This window comes from Primulina tabacum, chromosome 6 (genome assembly GCF_025594145.1).
Source record: "Primulina tabacum isolate GXHZ01 chromosome 6, ASM2559414v2, whole genome shotgun sequence".
Classification (NCBI taxonomy): domain Eukaryota; kingdom Viridiplantae; phylum Streptophyta; class Magnoliopsida; order Lamiales; family Gesneriaceae; genus Primulina; species Primulina tabacum.
In genome coordinates this window covers 38,060,333-38,081,634 of record NC_134555.1, presented here as the reverse complement: position 1 = coordinate 38,081,634, position 21,302 = coordinate 38,060,333, and the positions used below count along the sequence as shown (strand labels likewise).

Genomic DNA, 21,302 nt, shown 5'->3' with positions numbered 1-21,302 from the left:
GTGATTTACAAGAAATTCGGTTATAAATAAATTAATTAGAAAGTACACAAAGGATTTTGTATACTTTGTAATTTAGTTTATAATCGTGGCGGTTAGTGATTGGATCAAGATATATAATATTGGATCAATTGATTATTGTGATAATTAATTGATGGTGTATGATATGTGATATTATGCATGAAAGATGGTCAAAAGCCCAAGCTCAATTTGCTAGGTGTATGCAAGGATATTTAGTGTTGAATGATTGTAATAATTATCAAATTTAAAGTGGGCTTGGTTTATGGTCCGTTCCCACCCCATGAGATGTATCCCTATTTACCATGAATATTTATTTGTAAATATTAGTATAGTTGAAGATCAAAATTGGAAGATGGTGGCTTTGATGATTATGAAGATCGAAGACATGTAAATATTGAAAACTTATGTAATAGTTGCATTTGCGTCCCATGCATTTCCCTAGGATTGGACCTAGGCCCGTGTATAGCTCACACGGGCCATTAGTTTTGGGGCGATTGATCATCCTTGTTTTATTTATTGTTTATAATATATGCATGATATGTTATAAATAATGAGTATGTGCGTTATTATTATGATAATAATAAAGTTGCATGAATCCGGCAAACATACGATCAGACATGGCGAGCTTTTAAATAAAATTAATGATGAGACCTTTCAAAATTAAAAACCCTAATTTTGAATAAGAATCAAAATTAATATCAAGCCCGAAAAAGGGAATTATAAAGTTGTTTATAATTTTCATGTCTTCCATCGACAATGGGTGCATGATGAACGCTACCCGTGTTCGGGGCTCGGCTCATATTATTGGGGGGGCCCTGGACACCGGAAGCTGTGACATCCATTGACATGGTGATGTGAACTACGTGAAACTCCCATGACTTCGGCTCATATTATTGAGGGAATTCATGGCGACCGTCCATTAAGGTTCAACATCGATGGGTAAGGCTTGACACGTAAAGATGAACGACGTCATATTATTGGGTCATAATCAAACGTGAGACAAAATTTTACGTAGAGGGTTGCATGGTGATGCAATTGGAAACTACCTTTTAGGAATTATGATTGCCTGATATTATTCGGGATCATAATTTGCTAATTGGACCTTACGTACCTACTGAGGAAAGGAGTTTACCGTTTTCACTATAGAGTAGTGAAAAATGTCAAAACGGTGGGAGCGAAAAATTATGAAGTAAAAGTCCATACTTTATATCTTACTAAATATTTTAAAATGGTCATTAACATTTATCTGTTTTACTTTTCAGTACAATTTTTGACAATGTCTTCGATTCGCAATCCGCTATCTGCAATACTCGACAAACACATATTAATCGGACCAAATTACCTCAATTGGCTGAGAAACATAAAAATCGTCTTGAATTCGGAAATGATAGCGTATACACTTACCGAGTCACCCCCTGTTGAGGCTCCGACTAGCTGTACTCCTGAGGAATTGCAGACTTACAAGGAATGGTGTGACCATGACTTGCGAGCTAAGTGTTATATGCAGGCTTTTATGAATGATGAGCTGCAGAGACGTTTTGAGGATGCAAAGAGTGCTGCTGACAGTCATTTGCATCTCAAGGAGCTCTTTGGTGAGCAGACTCGACCTCTTAGGCATGCTACCATCAAGGAGCTAATCACTTTACGCATGCGAGATGAGGCTTCGGTCCATGAGCATGGCCTAAAGATGATTGGGCTCGTGGATAAGCTTGTTGGCATGGATCTTACGTTGCCTTCGGAGTTGACCACCGACGTGTTACTCTTGTCGCTCCCTAGCTCATTTGATGCTTTTGTGGTGAATTTCAACATGAACAAGCTGGAGCCTACCCTTGAGGAGTTGGTGAACATGCTTTTTACGTTTGAAGCCACCATCAAGAATGAGAATTCGGTTCTTTATGTGGGTTTTTCATCTGGTGCGAAGACTGGTACACATGGGAAGGGAAAGAAGCGTTCTTTCCAACGTCCCAAGAAGAATGTGCCCTTGAAGAGGCAAGCTCTGAGTCCCGCTGTGGCAGCTACACCAGTTAAAGCTGACAAGACTATTGACATCTGTCATCACTGCAAGAAGCCTGGACATTGGAGGCGTAACTGCAGAGAATATCTTGCCCAAAAGAGTTCTGGAAACGGTATGTTCTATATTGAAGTAAACATTTCAATTAACTCTACTACTTGGGTATTGGATACCGGCTGTGGCTCACATCTCTGTAATGATTTGTAGGTGATGGGAAGAAGTAGGAGGCTTAGGGAAGGTGAGACCTTCTTGAGGATGGGCAATGGAGCAAGAGTTGCTGCCAAGGCCGTAGGAGATGTTTACTTATTATTGAACAATGATTTTAAGAGATGTTTTGTTTGTACCTGACTTGGTTAAAAACATTGTTTCCATTTCTATGCTTGATAAAGATGGATATTCTTGTTTATTTAGCAAAGGTGTTTGCAACATTTACAAGAATGGATGTTTGATTGGTACTGGAGAACTTGAAAACGATCTCTACACCTTAAAATTGAAAGATATTCCAATTAACAATATCCAAGCAATAACAACAACAAACAAACGAAAACAAGATACTCTAAATTCGGCACAATTGTGGCATGCTAGATTAGGACATATTTCCCTAAGAAGGATGAACAAGCTAGTGGGAGTAGACATGTTTGATATGTCTGATATTAATGCTCTCACGACTTGTGAATTCTGTCTAAAAAGAAAGATGACCAAAATTCCCTTTAAGGGCCACGTGGAGCGAGCCAAAGGGTTATTGGATTTGATCCATATCGATGTGTGCGGTCGGCTTAGCATCACCACTAAGCATGGACATGCCTACTTCATCACCTTTACCGATGACTTTTCGAGGTATGGGTATGTGTATTTGATGAAATACAAGTCTGAAGCCTTTGAAAGGTTCAAAGAATTCAGAAGTGAAATAGAGAAACAGTTGGGACGAAGTATCAAGACAATTCGATCGGATCGAGGTGGTGAGTACTTGAGTGCCGAGTTCCAAGAGTATCTTAGAGAGAATGAGATTCTCTCGCAGTGGACTCCGCCTGTTACACCACAATTGAATGGTGTTTCGGAGCATCATAATCGGAATTTTATGGACATAGTTCGGTCTATGATGGGGTTCACGGAGTTGCCACCATCCTTTTGGGGATAAGCGCTTGAGACAGCGGCACTGTTGTTGAACAATGTCCATTGAAAGGTAGTTGATAAGACACCATATGAGATATGGATGGGTAAGCCTCCCAAATATTCTTATCTATGGGGATGCCCTGCTTATGTGAAGCAGGTAGTGGGAGATAAATTGGATAGTCGATCCATTTTATGTTGCTTTGTGGGATATCAGAGGAATTCAGTTGGATATTATTTCTATCATCCCCAAGAAATAAAGGTGTTTGTTTCCAGGAATGCAACCTTTTTGGAAAAGGAATTTCTATTGGATAGAAAAAGGGAGATGATAGAACTCGAAGAGGTTCGAGAAATACCCACAATTGAAGAACCCACACCCGAAGAGCCAAGAGAGGAGATACAAGCTCCTAGAAGATCCGAGAGAGTCTCGAGACCACCTATGAGGTATGGTCTACTTCTTGAAGAGGGCCATGATGAGCCTAACCATGGATGTGATCCAAGGACCTTCACGGAAGCATTATCTGATGCCGATTCATCCAAGTGGCTTGAAGCAATGGAATCTGAGATGAATTACATGCATTCAAACCAAGTGTGGAATCTCGTGGATCCACCTGAAGGAATTGTTCCCATAGGGTGTAAATGGATTTACAAGAGTAAACTTGGGGCGGATGGGAAGGTATTGACCTTCAAGACGCGATTGGTGGCAAAAGGATATACTCAAAGACAAGGAGTTCACTTTTAGAAAACCTTTTCTCCGGTTGCAATGTTCAAGTCTATAAGGATATTGCTAGCCATAGATGCATGGTATGAATATGAGATATGACAGATGGATGTCAAGACATCCATTCTTAATGGGGATATTAAGGAAGAGATTTACATGTCAACCCGAAGGGTTTACATCTGTCGGAAGTGAGCATATGGTATGCAAACTTCAAAGATCTATTTATGATCTAAAGTAGGCATCTAGGAGTTGGAACCTTAGATTCGATAGTACAATCAAAGAGTTTGGTTTTACTAAGAATCCTGAGGAACCCTGTGTGTACAAGAAGGTCACTGGGAGTGCTGTGACATTCCTGGTGCTTTATGTTGATGACATTCTACTCATTGGGAATGATGTATGAATGTTGCAATCAACTAAAATATGGTTAGCGAGTAAGTTCTCGATGCAGGACTTGGGTGAAGCATCTTTTGTATTGGGAATACAGATCTATAGAAATAGATCAAGAAGATTGCTTGGTCTCACCCAGTCCACATACATTGATACCATCGTGAAACGGTTCTCGATGGATGAGTCAAAGAGAGGACATCTACCAATGTGTCATGGCGTGTCCCTATCCAAGTCTGTGTCTCCCAAGGCTGATGCAGAGATAGCGGCGATGACACGCATTTCGTATGCATCTGCAATTGGTAGCATCATGTATGGGATGATATCTACACGTCCTGACGTGGCTTTCGCACTAAAATTAGTGAGTAGATATCAATCGAACCCTGGTCTTCCACATTGGAAAGCTGTAAAGACATCATCAAGTATTTGAGAAGGACCAATAAGTTTTTCTTGGTCTATGGGGGTGGAGAACTGAAATTGGAAGACTATTGTTGCGTATTTTCTTAATTGCTTGCAAGTGCACAACGTCAAGTTGTAATAAAATGTATTTTGGAGTACAATTGTCGATCCCTCGAGTAGTATGTATATAAATGTATATTAATGCTTGTAATTAAATAGTCTCGATTTTATTTAGAAAAATCGATTAAAAGATTTGTTTGCAATAATAATTAAATTGAAAATGGATTTAAATAAATATAATACCAAACTATAACAATAACAATGGAATAAAAGATCTAGAGGTCCGATTTCACTCAACTATCCACCATGTGTAACTTCTTGTAGCTATGTTATAAAAATCCTTCTTATTCATTAGCCAAGAATTCTATAATTATCTACTCCCTCTCCCGAGTGCTAAGTCGATATTAGTTATCTAAAATTTGATTGCAATGTTCCCATCAATAATCTACAAATAAATAACACATCAAGCACTAAATTCTCTATAAGCTTCAATAGCATTTTAGGCTCTCCCAAACTCTATAAATACCATTGATGTATTTTTCCTTTTCTTGTTTATAATTTCATCTTCCAAGTGATAAATTATAAACATATAAATCATTCAACTTATGGCCAATAAATTGAAAGCATTAAGATTGGAATAATACAAATGAACAAGATGAAGAACTTAAATAACTTAGTTCATAGGTTCCAACACATGGTTTCTAGTTTTGTTCCATCATTCCTCTAGAAATAAAAATTAGTTCATAATAACACAAGCAAAACAATAAAACATAGTTCTAAAACAAGACATATCAAATGAAAAATAAAAGAAAGAAGATCTTAGAACAAGATTTTGAAGTGCTGTTTCCGTCCCCGGATTTGTGCAAAAGATTTCTCAAGAACTAGAAGAACTTGAGTCTTCAATAATTTCCAGCAGCCTCCACTCCTTATTTTGATCCCCAATACCCTAGATGGTAAGTAAATGATGCCTTTTTATAGTCCAGACAAGTCTCAAATCGTAGCACACCATTTTCATAGACTTTCATGCGCAGTCCACAAAGTTACAGATTTTTCGGACTCTGTTTTTCGAAGACCACGGGTGCGCTGCTATATAGACCGCGGGTGCGCTGCTGTTTCGGGGAAAACTTTCATTTTTGAACTTCAGTGACCGCGGGTGCGCTCTCTTTGTTAGCGCGGGTGCGCTGGAGCTTCGGCAATTTTTATCTTTTGCACTTTCCAATTCAACACTTTACTACTCCAAACTCTCATTCTAAGCTTCCAAACTAAAACAACAAAAACAATAACAAATCACTTAAAACCTGCTCAAGAATCACAAAATTCTAAGTTAAAAACAAGTAATAAAAGTACAATAAATTGCACTTATCAGCTATACCGACTCTAGCTTTCAAAGCGATATCGATGACTCGAAGTCAACCTCTGGGTTCATATTCATGCTCAATGGTGCTGTTGTCTCTTGGAAGAGTTCCAAGCAAGACAGTACATCGGATTCCACCACTGAGGCAGAATACATAGCTGCATCAGCTGCAGCAAAGGAGGCTGTTTGGATAAAGAATTTCATCCAAGAGTTGGGCGTCATTCCTAATAGAGTTAGCTCCTAATCGTTATTACAATGCACTTTGATTATGGTTAACTAATTACAACTGAAAACGAGTTTAAAATTTATTTACAATGAGCCCAAAATATTTCTTCTATAATTTAAATACTAAAAATAGTATTTAGTTTCACATCATAAACATGCCCACACGTAATCAAAACCAATCATATACAAACAACTCATATCCTCGGGACATGTCCCGGTATATAAATACATATACATATATACTGGGAACAAATTATAAACCTCAACTCAATGTGACTCCCTCCAGAAGTACCCTAATCGGTCTCCTGATATCCTGGAGTACCTGCCATTGTCCACACACAAAGACAACAACAGCCTCCCTTGGGGGTGAGCAAAGCTCCGTATGGAACAACCATCATATATATATCACAAGTATCTAAACAATGATATATGGTATGCAATGCATGTATGTCGTGGAGACATCAGGTCAAATGTCCATCCACTGAGCACATGTCAGAATCAAACGAATCGCTATCAAATCAATGCTCGAGCTGGCACACCGGCCTCGATAAGGGATACTCGTATGATAGCGTCGACAAAGCGTCATCAAATCCCAAATCTCATATCAATCGTCGGGGCTACAAATGTCTATGTTTTAAGGGTCATATAATACCAAACATAGCATTGTGTTAACAAACCCCAGAATCCAATCAAATCATATCAGGGTATCCAAGGATCATAGCTCAACGTGCATGTCATGTATCGATGTATGCATCAAACGATGTGTGTTAACAAAACATTTAGTTTATACATCGATATTCCAATCACAATATCATGTATGCCACATAAACTCAACAAATAAGGCATATAGACATGTATTCTCATTCCAATCACTCAAACTAATCCAACATATATCATATAATACAGATACATTTCGTATGTTACCCGGTCGCAACATACCTCAATTCTTCGTTTCCAGTTGATGTAGCCTGAAGATATCGGTATAATACTTTATCTACATCAATAACATACTTATTCCAATCAATAACATAATCCAAAATCATTAATATGAGTTTCAAATATCATTTGAAACTTCAAAAATTCATATCAAATCATAATCATATCATAATTCAATTCCGACTTCGAATATGAGTTTATTGTCGGTTATTGTACCACATATAGGAATTTCAACTTCAAATACATGCTATTCCAGCACTTTGATATTTAGAGCTACTGGAACCAGAAGAAAATTACCTCAGTCAGAAGCCCTCGACGCGATGATTCCGAATCTATAATTGGTTTCGCGTTTAGACAGCGTTTCGAAGTCGATTTGGACGAAAGAAAATCAAAATCCCTCGTGTCTCTCGAAGTCGCTGAAAGAAAAGTGAAGAAAGAAAGAAGAAAAGAAAGGATTCTTATCCTCATCTCTCTCGAAGCTACGTAAATGAAATGAAGAAATCGAACAGCAAAATCATTCTTATCTTTCCACCGCTCTCGCGCTCGGGCGGTAGAATTCTCGCGCCCGAGCGCGAGACATTCTGTCCCCGAGTTTCAAATGCACCGCGCTCGGGCGGTCACAAATTACCGCTCGGACGCGGCATGTTCTGTCCGAGAACATAGCTTATCCCACACTGGCGCTCGGGCGATCATTTTCTACCGCCCGGGCGCCATACGTTCTGTACCAAATGTTGGTTTTGGTATTATGTTGGCGTCCGGCTTCTCTACTCGAGCTCTTACAACGTCAATTCATATTCATTATTCATTTTCTCCATTTCATTGTCACGATATGCATCATATACATAATCACATATCAAATTCATGAATTATCGATAATCACACAGATTTACGATAATACGATACACGGTCCTTACATTTCTCCCCCTCTTAAAAGATTTCATCCTCGAAATCTGAAACATTTCTATATACATAACATTGGCAAACATATTTATGTCACCAGTTAGAGTACATATCAAAACTAAAATCAGTAAATGGATCATCATACATTGAATACAATGGAACATGTGGAATAGAATCAAACAAATGCGGATATGAATATCGCATCTTGCTCTCCAATTCCCACATTGACTCTTCCACACCATGTCATGTCCATTGTACTCGAACCAACGGAATCGATTTATTTCGCAATATCTTCTCCTTTTGATCCATAATGCGAACATGTTGTTCAACATAGGAAAGAGAAGGATCCAGTTCAATCTCATCAGGTGCAAGCACATGCGATGGATCTGGTTCATATTTCCTCAACATAGAAACATGAAACACATCGTGAATGGCAGATAGAGCTGGTGGCAATGCCAATCGATACGCAAGATCACCAACTCGATCAAGGATCTCATATGGACCAACATATCGAGGAGATAATTTCCCTCGCATGCCGAATCGAACAGTGCCTCTAAAAGGAGATATTTTCAAAAATACTCTGTCACCTTTCTGGAATTCCAAGGGTCGTCTTCGTTTGTTCGCATAACTCGTTTGACGATCCTGAGCAGCTCTCATCCGCTGCCGAATCAACTGAACCTTATCGTTCATTTCCTGTATCATTTCAGGTCCAGTCAATTGTCTCTCACCAATTTCATCCCAGAATAACGGTGATCTACATCATCTCCCATATAGAGCTTCAAACGGTGCCATACCGATACTCGTCTGAAAGCTATTATTATAAGAAAATTCAACCAATGGTAAGGCATCTTGCCATCCCATTCTGAAGTGCATCACAACAGCACGCAACATATCCTCTAACGTTTGAATCGTACGCTCGGTCTGGCCATCAGTTTGAGGATGATAGGCAGTACTCATAGCCAAACGCGTACCCATCGCTTCTTGAAAACTACCCCAGAATTTAGAAGCAAATCTGGGATCACGATCAGATACAATTGAGACTGGCACACCATGCAATCTCACAACATTCTCAATGTATAAACGGGCCATTCTCTTATAAGGATAAGTCCGCTCATACGGAATGAAATGTGCAGATTTTGAAAGCCGATCAATAATGACCCAAATATCATCACAGCCCTTGGGCAAACAAGGTAAATGAGTCACAAAATCCATAGCAATATGTTCCCAATTCCATTTCGCGATTTCAAGACTATGGAGTAATCCTCCAGGTTTCATTCTCTCGGCTTTCACTTGCTGGCAGACAAGACATTTAGAAATAAACTCAACAATGTCCTTCTTCATACGTTTCAACCAGAATTGAGGTCTCAACGTCAAATACATCTTTCGACCTCCAGGGTGAATACTGTATTTGCTACAATGCGCTTCTCGAAGAAGAGCAGATTTCAAATCAGAATCATTAGAGACTACCAACCGACCATTAAGTCGTAAAGAACCATCAGAAGAGATCTGGAATCCAGACTGATGTCCTACAGATACAAGTTCTTTCGACTTTTGGATCTAAGCATCGCTTCATTGGGCCTTTCGTATTTTCGATATCAAGTTCGGCTCAATTTGCAATGCTGAGACAGTGACAGAATTCCGATTCGAGTGAAAAGTCCAGCCAGAAGTACATATATCCTCATGTACCTTGGCGACACAAACAGAGGCTAAAACAGAATCATAAACTTTACGACTAAGGTCATCCGCAGTAATATTCACCGATCTAGGGTGATATTGAATCTCACAATCAAAATCCTTCAGGAGATCCATCCACATGCGTTGCCTCATATTCAAATCAGATTGAGAAAAGAGATATTTCAGACTTTTATGATCCGAATATATAACAAACTTTTCTCCGTACAAGTAATGGCGCCAAATCTTCAAAGCAAACACAATGGCGGCCAATTCCAGATCATGAACATGATAATGTGTTTCATGATATTTCAATTGACGAGACGCATAAGCAACCACTTTGCCATGTTGCATCAGAACATAGTCCAAACCTTTACCAGACACATCTGTACACACCACAAATCCTCCGGTACTTGAGAGAATAGTAAGTACAGGTGCTGTGGTCAATCTCGTCTTCAATTCAAGAAAACTAGCTTCACATTCATCTGACCAAATGAATCGCCGATTCTTCTGTGTCAGTTGAGTAATAGGTTTAGCTATTTTCAAAAATCCTTCAATAAAGCGACGATAATATCCAGCTAAACCCATGAAACTACGTATCTCAGGAACATTCGTAGGTCTCGGCCAATTCAATACAGCTTCGACCTTCGCAGGATCAACAGATATGCCATGTCTCGAAATGACGTGGCCCAAAAATATCACTTTGTCCATCCAGAATTCACATTTGGACAATTTAGCATATAAGTGACTAGTACGAAGAGTTTGAAGTACCAGTCTCAAATGTTCAGCATGCTCCTTTTTAGAGATATCAATAGCGTAGATAAAATAACCCTCATCTCCGCTAGTCAAAAGTCGAGACATTTCCAAGGAAGATACCAATGGAATTTTGGCTTGGGAACCCTTGCCATAAAAATTCCACTTGGGTCCATCAATCGGTCGAAATCGAACCACTCCATGACAACAATCAACAGTAGCTCGATTCGTCATCAAGATATCCATGCCAACAACACAATCAAAGTCGTGCATTGGAAGGACAATCAAATTCAGAAATACTACATTATCCTCATATATCAATACACAATTATGCACAACTTTCTCAGACAAAATAATCTTCCCTGCTGGCGTGGCTATATACAAAGTATCATACAACGGGGTACACTCAATATCGTGAGATGAAACAAATTCATGAGATGTGAATGAATGAGATGCTCCTGTATCAAATAAAACACGTGCAGGATAATCGCAAAGCGTGCAAATACCTGTAATCACGCCATCAGAAGCTTCTCTCGCCTGATCCTCGGTCATGGCGTACACTCTCACTTGAGGAGGGACTTGGCAGTCTGATCACCTATTCCTCGATATCGTGGAACACTCGACTGCTGTAAAGAGGGAACATGAACAGCAGGTCTCATCATACTGGGGCCACCTCTAAATCCTGGCTGGGGTTGAGAAGAAGTCGTACCCCTATTCGGACATACTCGAGAGAAATGGTCTTCCTGCCCACACTGATAACAAGTACCAAACATACCTCGACACTGCTCGATAGTATGTTTTCACCCACAATGGCTACAGTAAGGACCAATCACAGGACTCCCTCTCTGTGATCCACTCGAACTCGAAGAAGACGAAGAAACAGAACCAGTCTTCTTAAACTTCTTTCCTCTCGGCCGCAAAGTAAGCTGCTGAGCTGACACAGGAGGTGGAGGAGTATACTGTGGACCTCCTCGCCTAAGTCCAGCCTCGGCTGCCTTGGCTCGTTCAACTGCCTCTGCGTAGCTAGTAGGCAATCCGGAACAACATAAGTATATATAGCAGGATACAATCCATTCACAAACCTGTTATATTTTACCTTCGCATTCCCAGCTACGTGAGGTGCATACTTCAACAGAGTAGAAAACTTTGAAGCATACTCTGCAACAGTCATCGTTCCCTGCTGCAGAATATTGAATTCATTCTCCTGAGCAGTATAATAAGATGGGGGGAATACTGCACCAAAAACTGGGCCTTGAAGACATCCCATGTTACTTCAATCCCGGCCTCTTTCAATCCAATCTCAGCGGCTTCCCACCAAGATTTAGCTCGGTCTTTCAATTGATACAAAGCAAGTTTCAGTCTCCCAGCCTTGAAATATTCAACAATATTAAACAAATGCTCAATATCCTTCAACCAGGCCTCTGCTCTTTCAGCACTCTCAGTGCCAAAGAACCTCGGTGGTTTCAAATCCTGGAATCGAGTCATCACTACATCCATGGACAATCCTTCAAATTGCCCAACTATTCTCTCAGTACTGCTACTCGCAGTTTCATTTGTGGGATCCATCTATAATCAAAAGATGAATATCACAAATCCATATCAATTTCACATCATCATCATCTCATATCATCAATCTCATCAGATACTTACTCAAATCAAATCAAGTAAGAGCAAGTAATACAAATAAATCAAACACATGCGCACAATTCATTTGTGCCTATTCACGTGTACACAAGACTCAATCGAGCACTCCCAGCTATGCTCTGATACCACTCTGTGTGGGGCCCTTAGCTCCTAAACGTTATTACAATGCACTTTGATTAGGGTTAACTAATTACAGCGGAAAACGAGTTTAAAATTTCTTTACAATGAGCCCAAAATATTTCTTCTATAATTTAAATACTAAAAATAGTATTTAGTTTCACATCATAAACATGCCCACAAGTAATCAAAACCAATCATATACAAATAACTCATATCCTCGGGACATGCCCTGGTATATAAATACATATACATATATACTGGGAACAAATTATAAACCTCGACTCAAACTGTGACTCCCTCCAGAAGTACCCTATCCGATCTCCTGATATCCTGGAGTACCTGCCATTGTCCACACACAAAGACAACAACAGCCCCCCTTGGGGGTGAGCAAAGCTCCGTATAGAACAACCATCATATATATACCACAAGTATCTAAACAATGATATATGGTATGCAATGCATGTATGTCGTGGAGGTATCAGGTCAAATGCTCATCCACTGAGCACATGTCAGAATCAAACGAATCGCTATCAAATCAATGCTCGAGCTGGCACACCGGCCTCAATAAGGGATACTCGTATGATAGCGTCGACAAAGCGCCATCAAATCCCAAATCTCATATCAATCGTGGGGCCACAAATGTCTATGTTTTAAGGGTCATATAATACCAAACATAGCATTAAGTTCACAAACCCCAGAATCCAATCAAATCATATCAGGGTATCCAAGGATCATAGCTCAACTTGCATGTCATGTATCGATGTATGCATCAAACGATGTGTGTTAACAAAACATTTATTTTATACATCGATATTCCGATCACAATGTCATGTATGCCACATAAACTCAACAAATAAGGCATATAGACATGTATTCTCATTCCAATCACTCAAACTAATCCAACATATATCATATAATACAGATACATTTCGTATGTTACCCGGTCGCAACATACCTCAATTCTTCGTTTCCAGTTGATGTAGCCTGAAGATATCGGTATAATACTTTATCTACATCAATAACATACTTATTCCAATCAATAACATAATCCAAAATCATTAATATGAGTTTCAAATATCATTTGAAACTTCAAAAATTCATATCAAATCATAATCATATCATAATTCAATTCCGACTTCGAATATGAGTTTATTGTCGGTTATTGTACCACATATAGGAATTTCAACTTCAAATACATGCTATTCCAGCACTTTGATATTTAGAGCTGCTGGAACCAGAAGAAAATTACCTCAGTCAGAAGCCCTCGACGCGATGATTCCGAATCTATAATTGGTTTCGCGTTTAGACAGCGTTTCGAAGTCGATTTGGACGAAAGAAAATCAAAATCCCTCGTGTCTCTCGAAGTCGCTGAAAGAAAAGTGAAGAAAGAAAGAAGAAAAGAAAGGATTCTTATCCTCATCTCTCTCAAAGCTACGTAAATGAAATGAAGAAATCGAACAGCAAAATCATTCTTATCTTTCCACCGCTCTCGCGCTCGGGTGGTAGAATTCTCGCGCCCGAGCGCGAGACATTCTGTCCCCGAGTTTCAAATGCACCGCGCTCGGGCGGTCACAAATTACCGCTCGGACGCGGCATGTTCTGTCCGAGAACATACCTTATTCCACACTGGCGCTCGGGCGGTCATTTTCTACCACCCGGGCGCCACACGTTCTGTACCAAATGTTGGTTTTGGTATTATGTTGGCGTTCGGCTTCTCCACTCGAGCTCTTACAACGTCAATTCATATTCATTATTCATTTTCTCCATTTCATTGTCACGATATGCATCATATACATAATCACATATCAAATTCATGAATTATCGATAATCACACAGGATTTACGATAATACGATACACGGTCCTTACAGAAAATTAGCATGTTGTTGGCAACTTTGACACATATTTACTATGACGGTGGCATCATTTATCATGGTTGGCAAAAGAAACATACCAACAAAGTTTTCCTAACCAAAGTCATGTTTTCTTAATGATTGACACAACATCTTTCATTGATTTTCATATGGACATATTCAGTTTCTTCTTTTCCAAACATTTTAAGATAGGCCGGTAGAAAAATCTTTTGTACAATGCACCATCCAAGAGGACGAAGCAAAAAGCTCTCCTCTTATTTTCCCATTTCTTATTTTGCTCGGTCGAGAGAATCTTATCGCATAAGTACCAATATATATCACACCTCCAATCAATTTCTTCTATTTTAGCCACAATAATCTTGGCATGTTGAATCTGAGAGACTAACTTCCTAATCTCTTGAGATTCTTTTCTTGTCACATGAGATTTGTGTTGATGGAAATGTCTCCCAAATAAAAGACACGTGACGGCCCTATGACTGAGATGAGCCAAGGATGGGAAAGGAGTTATTGACAGTTGCAACAACTCAACCAACCAAGGGGACCAGCCATGAAAAAAGGAAGCTTGCGGTTGGATCATGAGAGATATAAAGATTATCTCGTTCATTCTTCATGAAAACCAGGAGAGAGGCTCTACTTACTAGAGGGAAGAATACTAATTGAAAATACACGAGAATAGGGACTTGTACAAGAGAGTTTTTGTGAGAGTGTGTGAAAAGTCTTCTGTAATTTCCACTTTGTACTTTGGTTGAGATCAATAAAAGTCTTTGGGTTGTTCTCCCGTGGATGTAAGCCGCAAGGCCGAACCACGTAATCTTCTGTGTATTCCAAGTTTTATGAATTGTTGCATGTGTTCTGGGAATTGAAATCATCTTGTGTAATTGTTATATCTGGTTATTCAACAATTTGTTTTAGAGTTTTACACTAATAGAATTTTATTCACCATTATACTTAGTTTGAGTTCCTGTCGGTGCACTTTCAATTCGACTGCTCGGACTTGGTGGGCTCGACTGTTCTTTCTACTGTGGCCATTCTGTTTCCGAATAGAGAATAATGAGTTGGATTCCGAGTAGTTTATTGGGCTTCTACGTTGGTTCTAATTGTATTCAACATGGGCCAATCAATTTGGTTAATGGGTTACGACGCTGATCAGGTTGGCTTAAGTCAGAATCCGGGTCGAGTCGGAATTACGAAGTGTCATAATTCATTTCATAACTTTCGATTGCTTTTAATGGATTAATTTAAAATTATTTATATATCTGTGGATTTTTTTAAATTTAAGTTTTAAATTATTTCTTCAATATTTTATACCGAGTCAACGGATGGATTTCAGTTTCCCAACATATCCATTGTGGTTTTTTTTTTTATGATAATCTTCTTCTATGAATCAAAAAACACGAGAGATGGCTGCTTAAAATCAATACACAAAGTGAATACTCTATGTCTGGACGTTGACGCATCTTATAAGAAATGTAATAATAGCTATGCACTTGGTGCCTGGTGGGATAATCCGAAATTATGAGGGGCAACCGATTCTTGTTTTTGGAAAAAAGATTGAGAAACCCACATCGGTTACGTTCGCCGAACTTCTTGCTATTCAAGTTGGAGTTAAATTTCTAGAGAACACAACATCGGGATTCATCTCATCACCTCGGACTCTCTCTTCTCTGTGCAAGCATTCACAGGTGTAGAAAATAATCGAAGTTACGTACGCCGGGGCCCTAGCTTCGGATATCCGAGGTCTACTGTCTCTTCCGAGAAGCCCATCTTTACGACATGTGCGGCAGACTGCAAATAATGTTGTTCAATACATTGTCTCTTTTGCTTTTTCCTCCCCTTTCCCATTTGTTTGGAAGCGTGAAGATTTTTTTTTTTTGATGATTAATCTTGTAACTAAGAATCTTTATCTTATTCAATAAATTACAAGAGCTTTCACCGTAAAAAATATTTAAATACACAAAGTTAAGAACTTTAAAAAAATTGTTCATTTTCCAATCCAAATTAAAATCTTCATTTCAAATCCCAAATCTTCAATACAAATTCAACTTTATATTTACAAGTATCCATGTAAAAAATATTATATTTTGTTGGTGCGAGTGCAGTCGGACTATCTTTTAATTTGTTACCCTTATAAGGGGAAAAAAAGCCAAGTAAGATTGGGTTGGGGGTGGGCACGAATCATGTTATTCAGGTTTATATTTTTATGGTCGAACCCAAAATAATTAATACACGACTATTTCAACTTTCAGTAGAGTATTATCTGATTTTTTTTAAAAATAAATATGTATTTTCATAACTATTCTATAAATAATTTTTTCAATTTAAAAAATGTGAACAACTTTCATTATTCTAAATAGTATTATTTTTGTAAATTGGAAGAATTTTCTATCAATTTTTTGTCTTGAGACACCACACAAGTATGTTCATTTGTCCATAATTCATCGTGTCTTAATTTATTTACGTAAAGTTTTGTGTGTTGAATTATTCCACTGTATATTGTGTTAGATGTTATAACATCACACAAAACACTGGTCTCTGAAACACACAGTCCTTGTATAACACAATAATTTTATATTAAAAAACCACCTTTCAAGTGGTATTCGTGCAGAAATTTTACGTTACTAAGTGAGATTCTAGTTATTTTTACTTAACAGAAGAAAAAGTACTACGGACGTGGTACTTTTCAACACGACATTCCGACCACGAGTTCTAGATGGATCCAAACACCATTTGGAAAGTCAGAGTACTGACTGCTACTAGATGTGACGGTCCATTCTGGCTAAAAAAAGGAAAAGACGTTGTTGTGAAAGCAAAAATGTCGGGTGAAGAAGGTGGAGAAATGGGACCTTCAAGCTCTGGTTATGATGATACACAAGAGATCTCTAATAATGATGCATTTTAGTTATTTTAGATTACTTCTTTGATGTTTATCTCTGTTCAATTTATCTCTTTGATGTTTTGTTCCTTAATGTTTTGTCATGTAATGAATGATAGACGTTCTCAACTCTTGTTACAAGAACTCTAACAACATATAACATATTCGAATTCAGGGAGAAATATGCCTCTAACTCGGGGGATTTGTGTGAATTAACATTTTTACATGTTTTGTTCAGAAAGACAAAAATGAGGAGATTGAAGGAAAAATGTCTTGGCATGCAAGATATAATTAATTCCTTGATTATATTTTCCTTTTTAATGATATTGTGCAATAAAAATATAGAGTTTTGACTTTTTAAACTAATATTATTTATGATAAATTTTATATTCTCTCTAGATATTATCTTTTTATTTAAAAGAGTTTATTTCCCAATGAAACTCTAGTTTACGTGTTTGTAAGCTTCTATTCAATGATTAATTACTAGATTAAAGAAGATATATATATATATATATATATATATATATATATATATAAACTTTTAACCACGAGAGAAAGGAGAGTTAAGAAGAACAGAGAACCAGTGTGCTACTTGTCGCTGTTTTGTTATGTTGTCATGGCGTGTTGAAGAAGCTTAACAATAACAGCTAGTTGAACTGTTGGTTGAGAGTTGTTCGCTGTTACAGAGTTTTGTGTCCATTGTTGTTTGATTATTTTGCTGATAGATATTTTTGATGCACTTTGATCCTTTGTTGTGTATAGTGATTTAGTTTTTGATTATTCACTAGTATTGTTTTTTCAAATTGAAAGTATTTTCCAATAAATCTTTTACGCTGAAACACTGCACAAATGTATAGACTTGTACATAATTCATTGTATCTCGATTTATTTCCATAAAGTTTTGTACTTTGAATTAATCCCAACATATTGTGTTTGTCATTACAACAACACTTGTCTCTAAAACTCACACTCTCTCTAAGCCATGCATGTGTAAAAAAAAAAAAAAAAAAAAAAAAAAAAAAAAAAAAAAAAAAAAAAAAAAAAAAAAAAAACTCACACTCTCTCTATTATACAGTATTTTTATATTAAACAACCACTTTTCATTGTGTATTATAAATTCCTTTTCATTGTGAATTTTAAATTCCTTTTCGTTTGTAGTTGACTTCTTAATCATCGACACATTTCAATAACAAATATATTACCACTTATTTATAAAAAATATTTTTTCATCTTGTTTTTGCATTTCACTAATATTCATAATCTTAATTGTTCTTTTACTGACCAAACATATTATATTTTTAGTTTGATTTAATTTTTACATAGAGCTTAGATTAATGAATTTCAGTACCAAGATTTTAAATTTCTCGACATATTTGGATAAATAAATTTGATGTGAATTTCAAATTATATCATTTATCAATTTTAAAATAATGACAAAAACTTGTGTGAGACGGTCTCACGGATCGTATTTTGTGAGATAGATCTCTTATTTGGGTCATCCTTGAAAAAATATTACTTTTTATGCTAATAGTATTACTTTTTATTGTGAATATAGGTAGGGTTGACTCGTCTCACAGATAAAGATTCGTGAGATCGTCTCACAAGAGACTTACTTTAAAATTATTTATGATAAAAATTTTATAAAATAAACACTATTGATTCTTAGATAGGGATGGCAATGGGTCGGGCTGGGGGCGGGTTTGCCATTCCCATCCCCATCCCTGAATTCCATCCCCGCCTCAATCCTCGTTTCAAAAATATTAATATTGCAAGACGATAACGAATTCGGAAATTTTTTCAAATCAAAACTTATTATTATCTGATATTATTAGAGATAATATTAATATTAATATCAATATTAATATTAATAAGATTATTAATATTTTAAAAATAATAATATTATTATATTATTAATATTAATAATATTATTATTTTATTATTGATATTATTTTCGTGGCGAGTTCGGAGATTTCGGGGATGGGGATAGTAATCTCATACCCGCCCCGAATTACATCGGAGATTTAAAAAAATCCCCGAATCCAAAAAAATCGGGGATCTCCATCCCCGTTTCGAGTTTTTCCCGCGGAGCCCCAAACCCGTGGGGAAAATTAACATCCCTATTCTTAGATCAAAATTATTTATCCAATGGAAAGCACATGCAATTAATTGCCATCCCTATTCAGATCAAAATTATTTATCCAATGGAAAGCACATGCAATTAGTCAAACAGCCTATTACTATGATTAAATTAAACAAAAAGAAAAGAACAAATAAAAAATAGGTCCACACGTGTATCTCCACTATGACCTCTTCCTATATAACTTCGTTTCCACTCGTGAAAAATTCAAACCAAAGCACAAACCCCCTAAAAGTCAGCGGAAATGGCAGCGAATCCGGCCACCTCGATGTATCTCCAGAACATGGACGAGGTTCGGAAGGTGTTCCAGCGCTTCGATTCTAATGGCGACGGAAAGATCTCGACGGAGGAGCTCAGCGGGGTGCTGGAGGCTCTCGGATCCAGCACCTCCGCGGAGGAGGTGGCCAAAATGATGGCGGAGATCGACACCGATAAGGACGGGCACATCAATCTCGAGGAGTTCGCCGCCTTCTGCATGGACGACGCCGATCCGTACAACTCGGCGGAGAAGGAGCTGAAGGATGCGTTCGAGCTATACGACCAGGATCACGACGGCAAGATCTCCGCCGCGGAGCTTCACCTGATCCTCACACGCCTCGGCGAGCACTGCTCCGTCGCCGACTGTGCTGGCATGATCGAGTCCGTTGATTCCGACGGAGACGGTTTTGTGAGCTTTGACGAGTTCAAGAAGATGATGACGACTAATAATGCCGCGTGAACGGCGCCGTTTCACGCTATGCACGTGTTATAGGTTCTTTTTTTGTTGCTAGTTTGTATGTAAAAATTGAACCAAGGGTTATTCTTAAATAAAAGCTTCTATCAAATCGAGATAATTTTAGGAATGGATTTTATATTATTATTAATTTTTACGTTAAAAATATTATTTTTATTTTAAATATAAATCACTTTGATATGTTCAGTGAACAATGAGATTTGAATATGCACATTTGCTACAATCAATTTATAATTTTTTTTATATATAATTTTAGAAAGTCAAATTGTGTAGTATGATAATTATAATTTAATGTCTTTACTAAATAATCTGATAAAAGCTTAAATATAGAGTAGATTTTTGTGAGACGGTCTCACAAATCTTTATTTGTTAGACATGTCAACCCTACCGATAAAAAGTAATATTTTTAGCATAAAAAGTAATATTCTTTCATGGATTAACTAAATAAGATATCCGCATCACAAGATACGACATGTGAGATCGTCTCACACAAGTTTTTGTCTTAAATATAACCTAATATATTTAATTTTTATTCTAATAATAAATGAAATTATATAAATTCATTTGCAAATATAATCCCCAATACCTCAACTTTTGAAGATAACAAACCAAATTATGAGAACTTGAAATAAATATATTATAGATATGTTAATAATAAAAAAAAAGAACATAAAATAGCACTGCCACCAATTGGTTATGAAAAGGGGTTCATGTTTTATAAGATTACATAACTTGAACAAATGATTAGAAGAAGAAAATTAAATTCAATTGTTATATTTTAACAACGAACTATAACAATATATTATTATATAAAATCGTTTGCACTTATTGCCTTACCACATGTACTTTTTGAATGGTATCAATTAGTTTAGGAAGAACTCAGAAATGAGATTATAAAATGTTTCTTTGTACGCGATACATGTCATATTAATATTTTTTATGTTTGATAATTTGTGTAAAAATAATATATTATTTTATTAAGACATTATACTTAAAGATTAGTGATCAGATAAAGTTTAATGAGATAATTTTACTTATTATATAAATTAGAGATATGTTGGAGAAATAATCAGAAAAATAAAGAGAAATATACAAAAATTACTAATAAACTCACAAATTATTTAGTATGAAAGCTCAAGTTTAATAATATAATTTAATAATACAGTGTATATATGACAAGAGCATTCGAAACTCGATTATTCATCTGGTCAGTAGCTCAATTTCTATCCATGCGTAGCTGGATTTTCTTTTTGAGATAAAAAGAATTTAAGTATGACATTTAACAAATTTTGAAAAAACCAAAAATGATTAATCCAAGATGATAATTTTATACAAGATGATATATCAGCTTCATCATCTACAATAAGAGATTCTGGTAGGGA

The 21,302-nt window shown here is 37.0% G+C and overlaps 1 protein-coding gene across 1 annotated transcript; it reads left to right on the top strand.

The window, feature by feature from the left end:
• Window positions 1-19,381: 19,381 nt before the first annotated feature.
• LOC142548187 (calcium-binding allergen Ole e 8-like) lies at window positions 19,382-19,971 on the top strand. Its single transcript, XM_075656509.1, has one exon. The coding sequence runs from the start codon at window positions 19,432-19,434 to the stop codon at window positions 19,903-19,905; it is 474 nt and encodes a 157-aa protein (XP_075512624.1). The 5' UTR covers window positions 19,382-19,431; the 3' UTR covers window positions 19,906-19,971.
• Window positions 19,972-21,302: the final 1,331 nt, after the last annotated feature.

What these genes read in the sequence shown, in the direction of transcription:
- LOC142548187 (XM_075656509.1), top strand. Translation starts at nt 19,432, where the DNA reads ATGGCAGCGAATCCGGCCACCTCGATGTATCTCCAGAACATGGACGAG.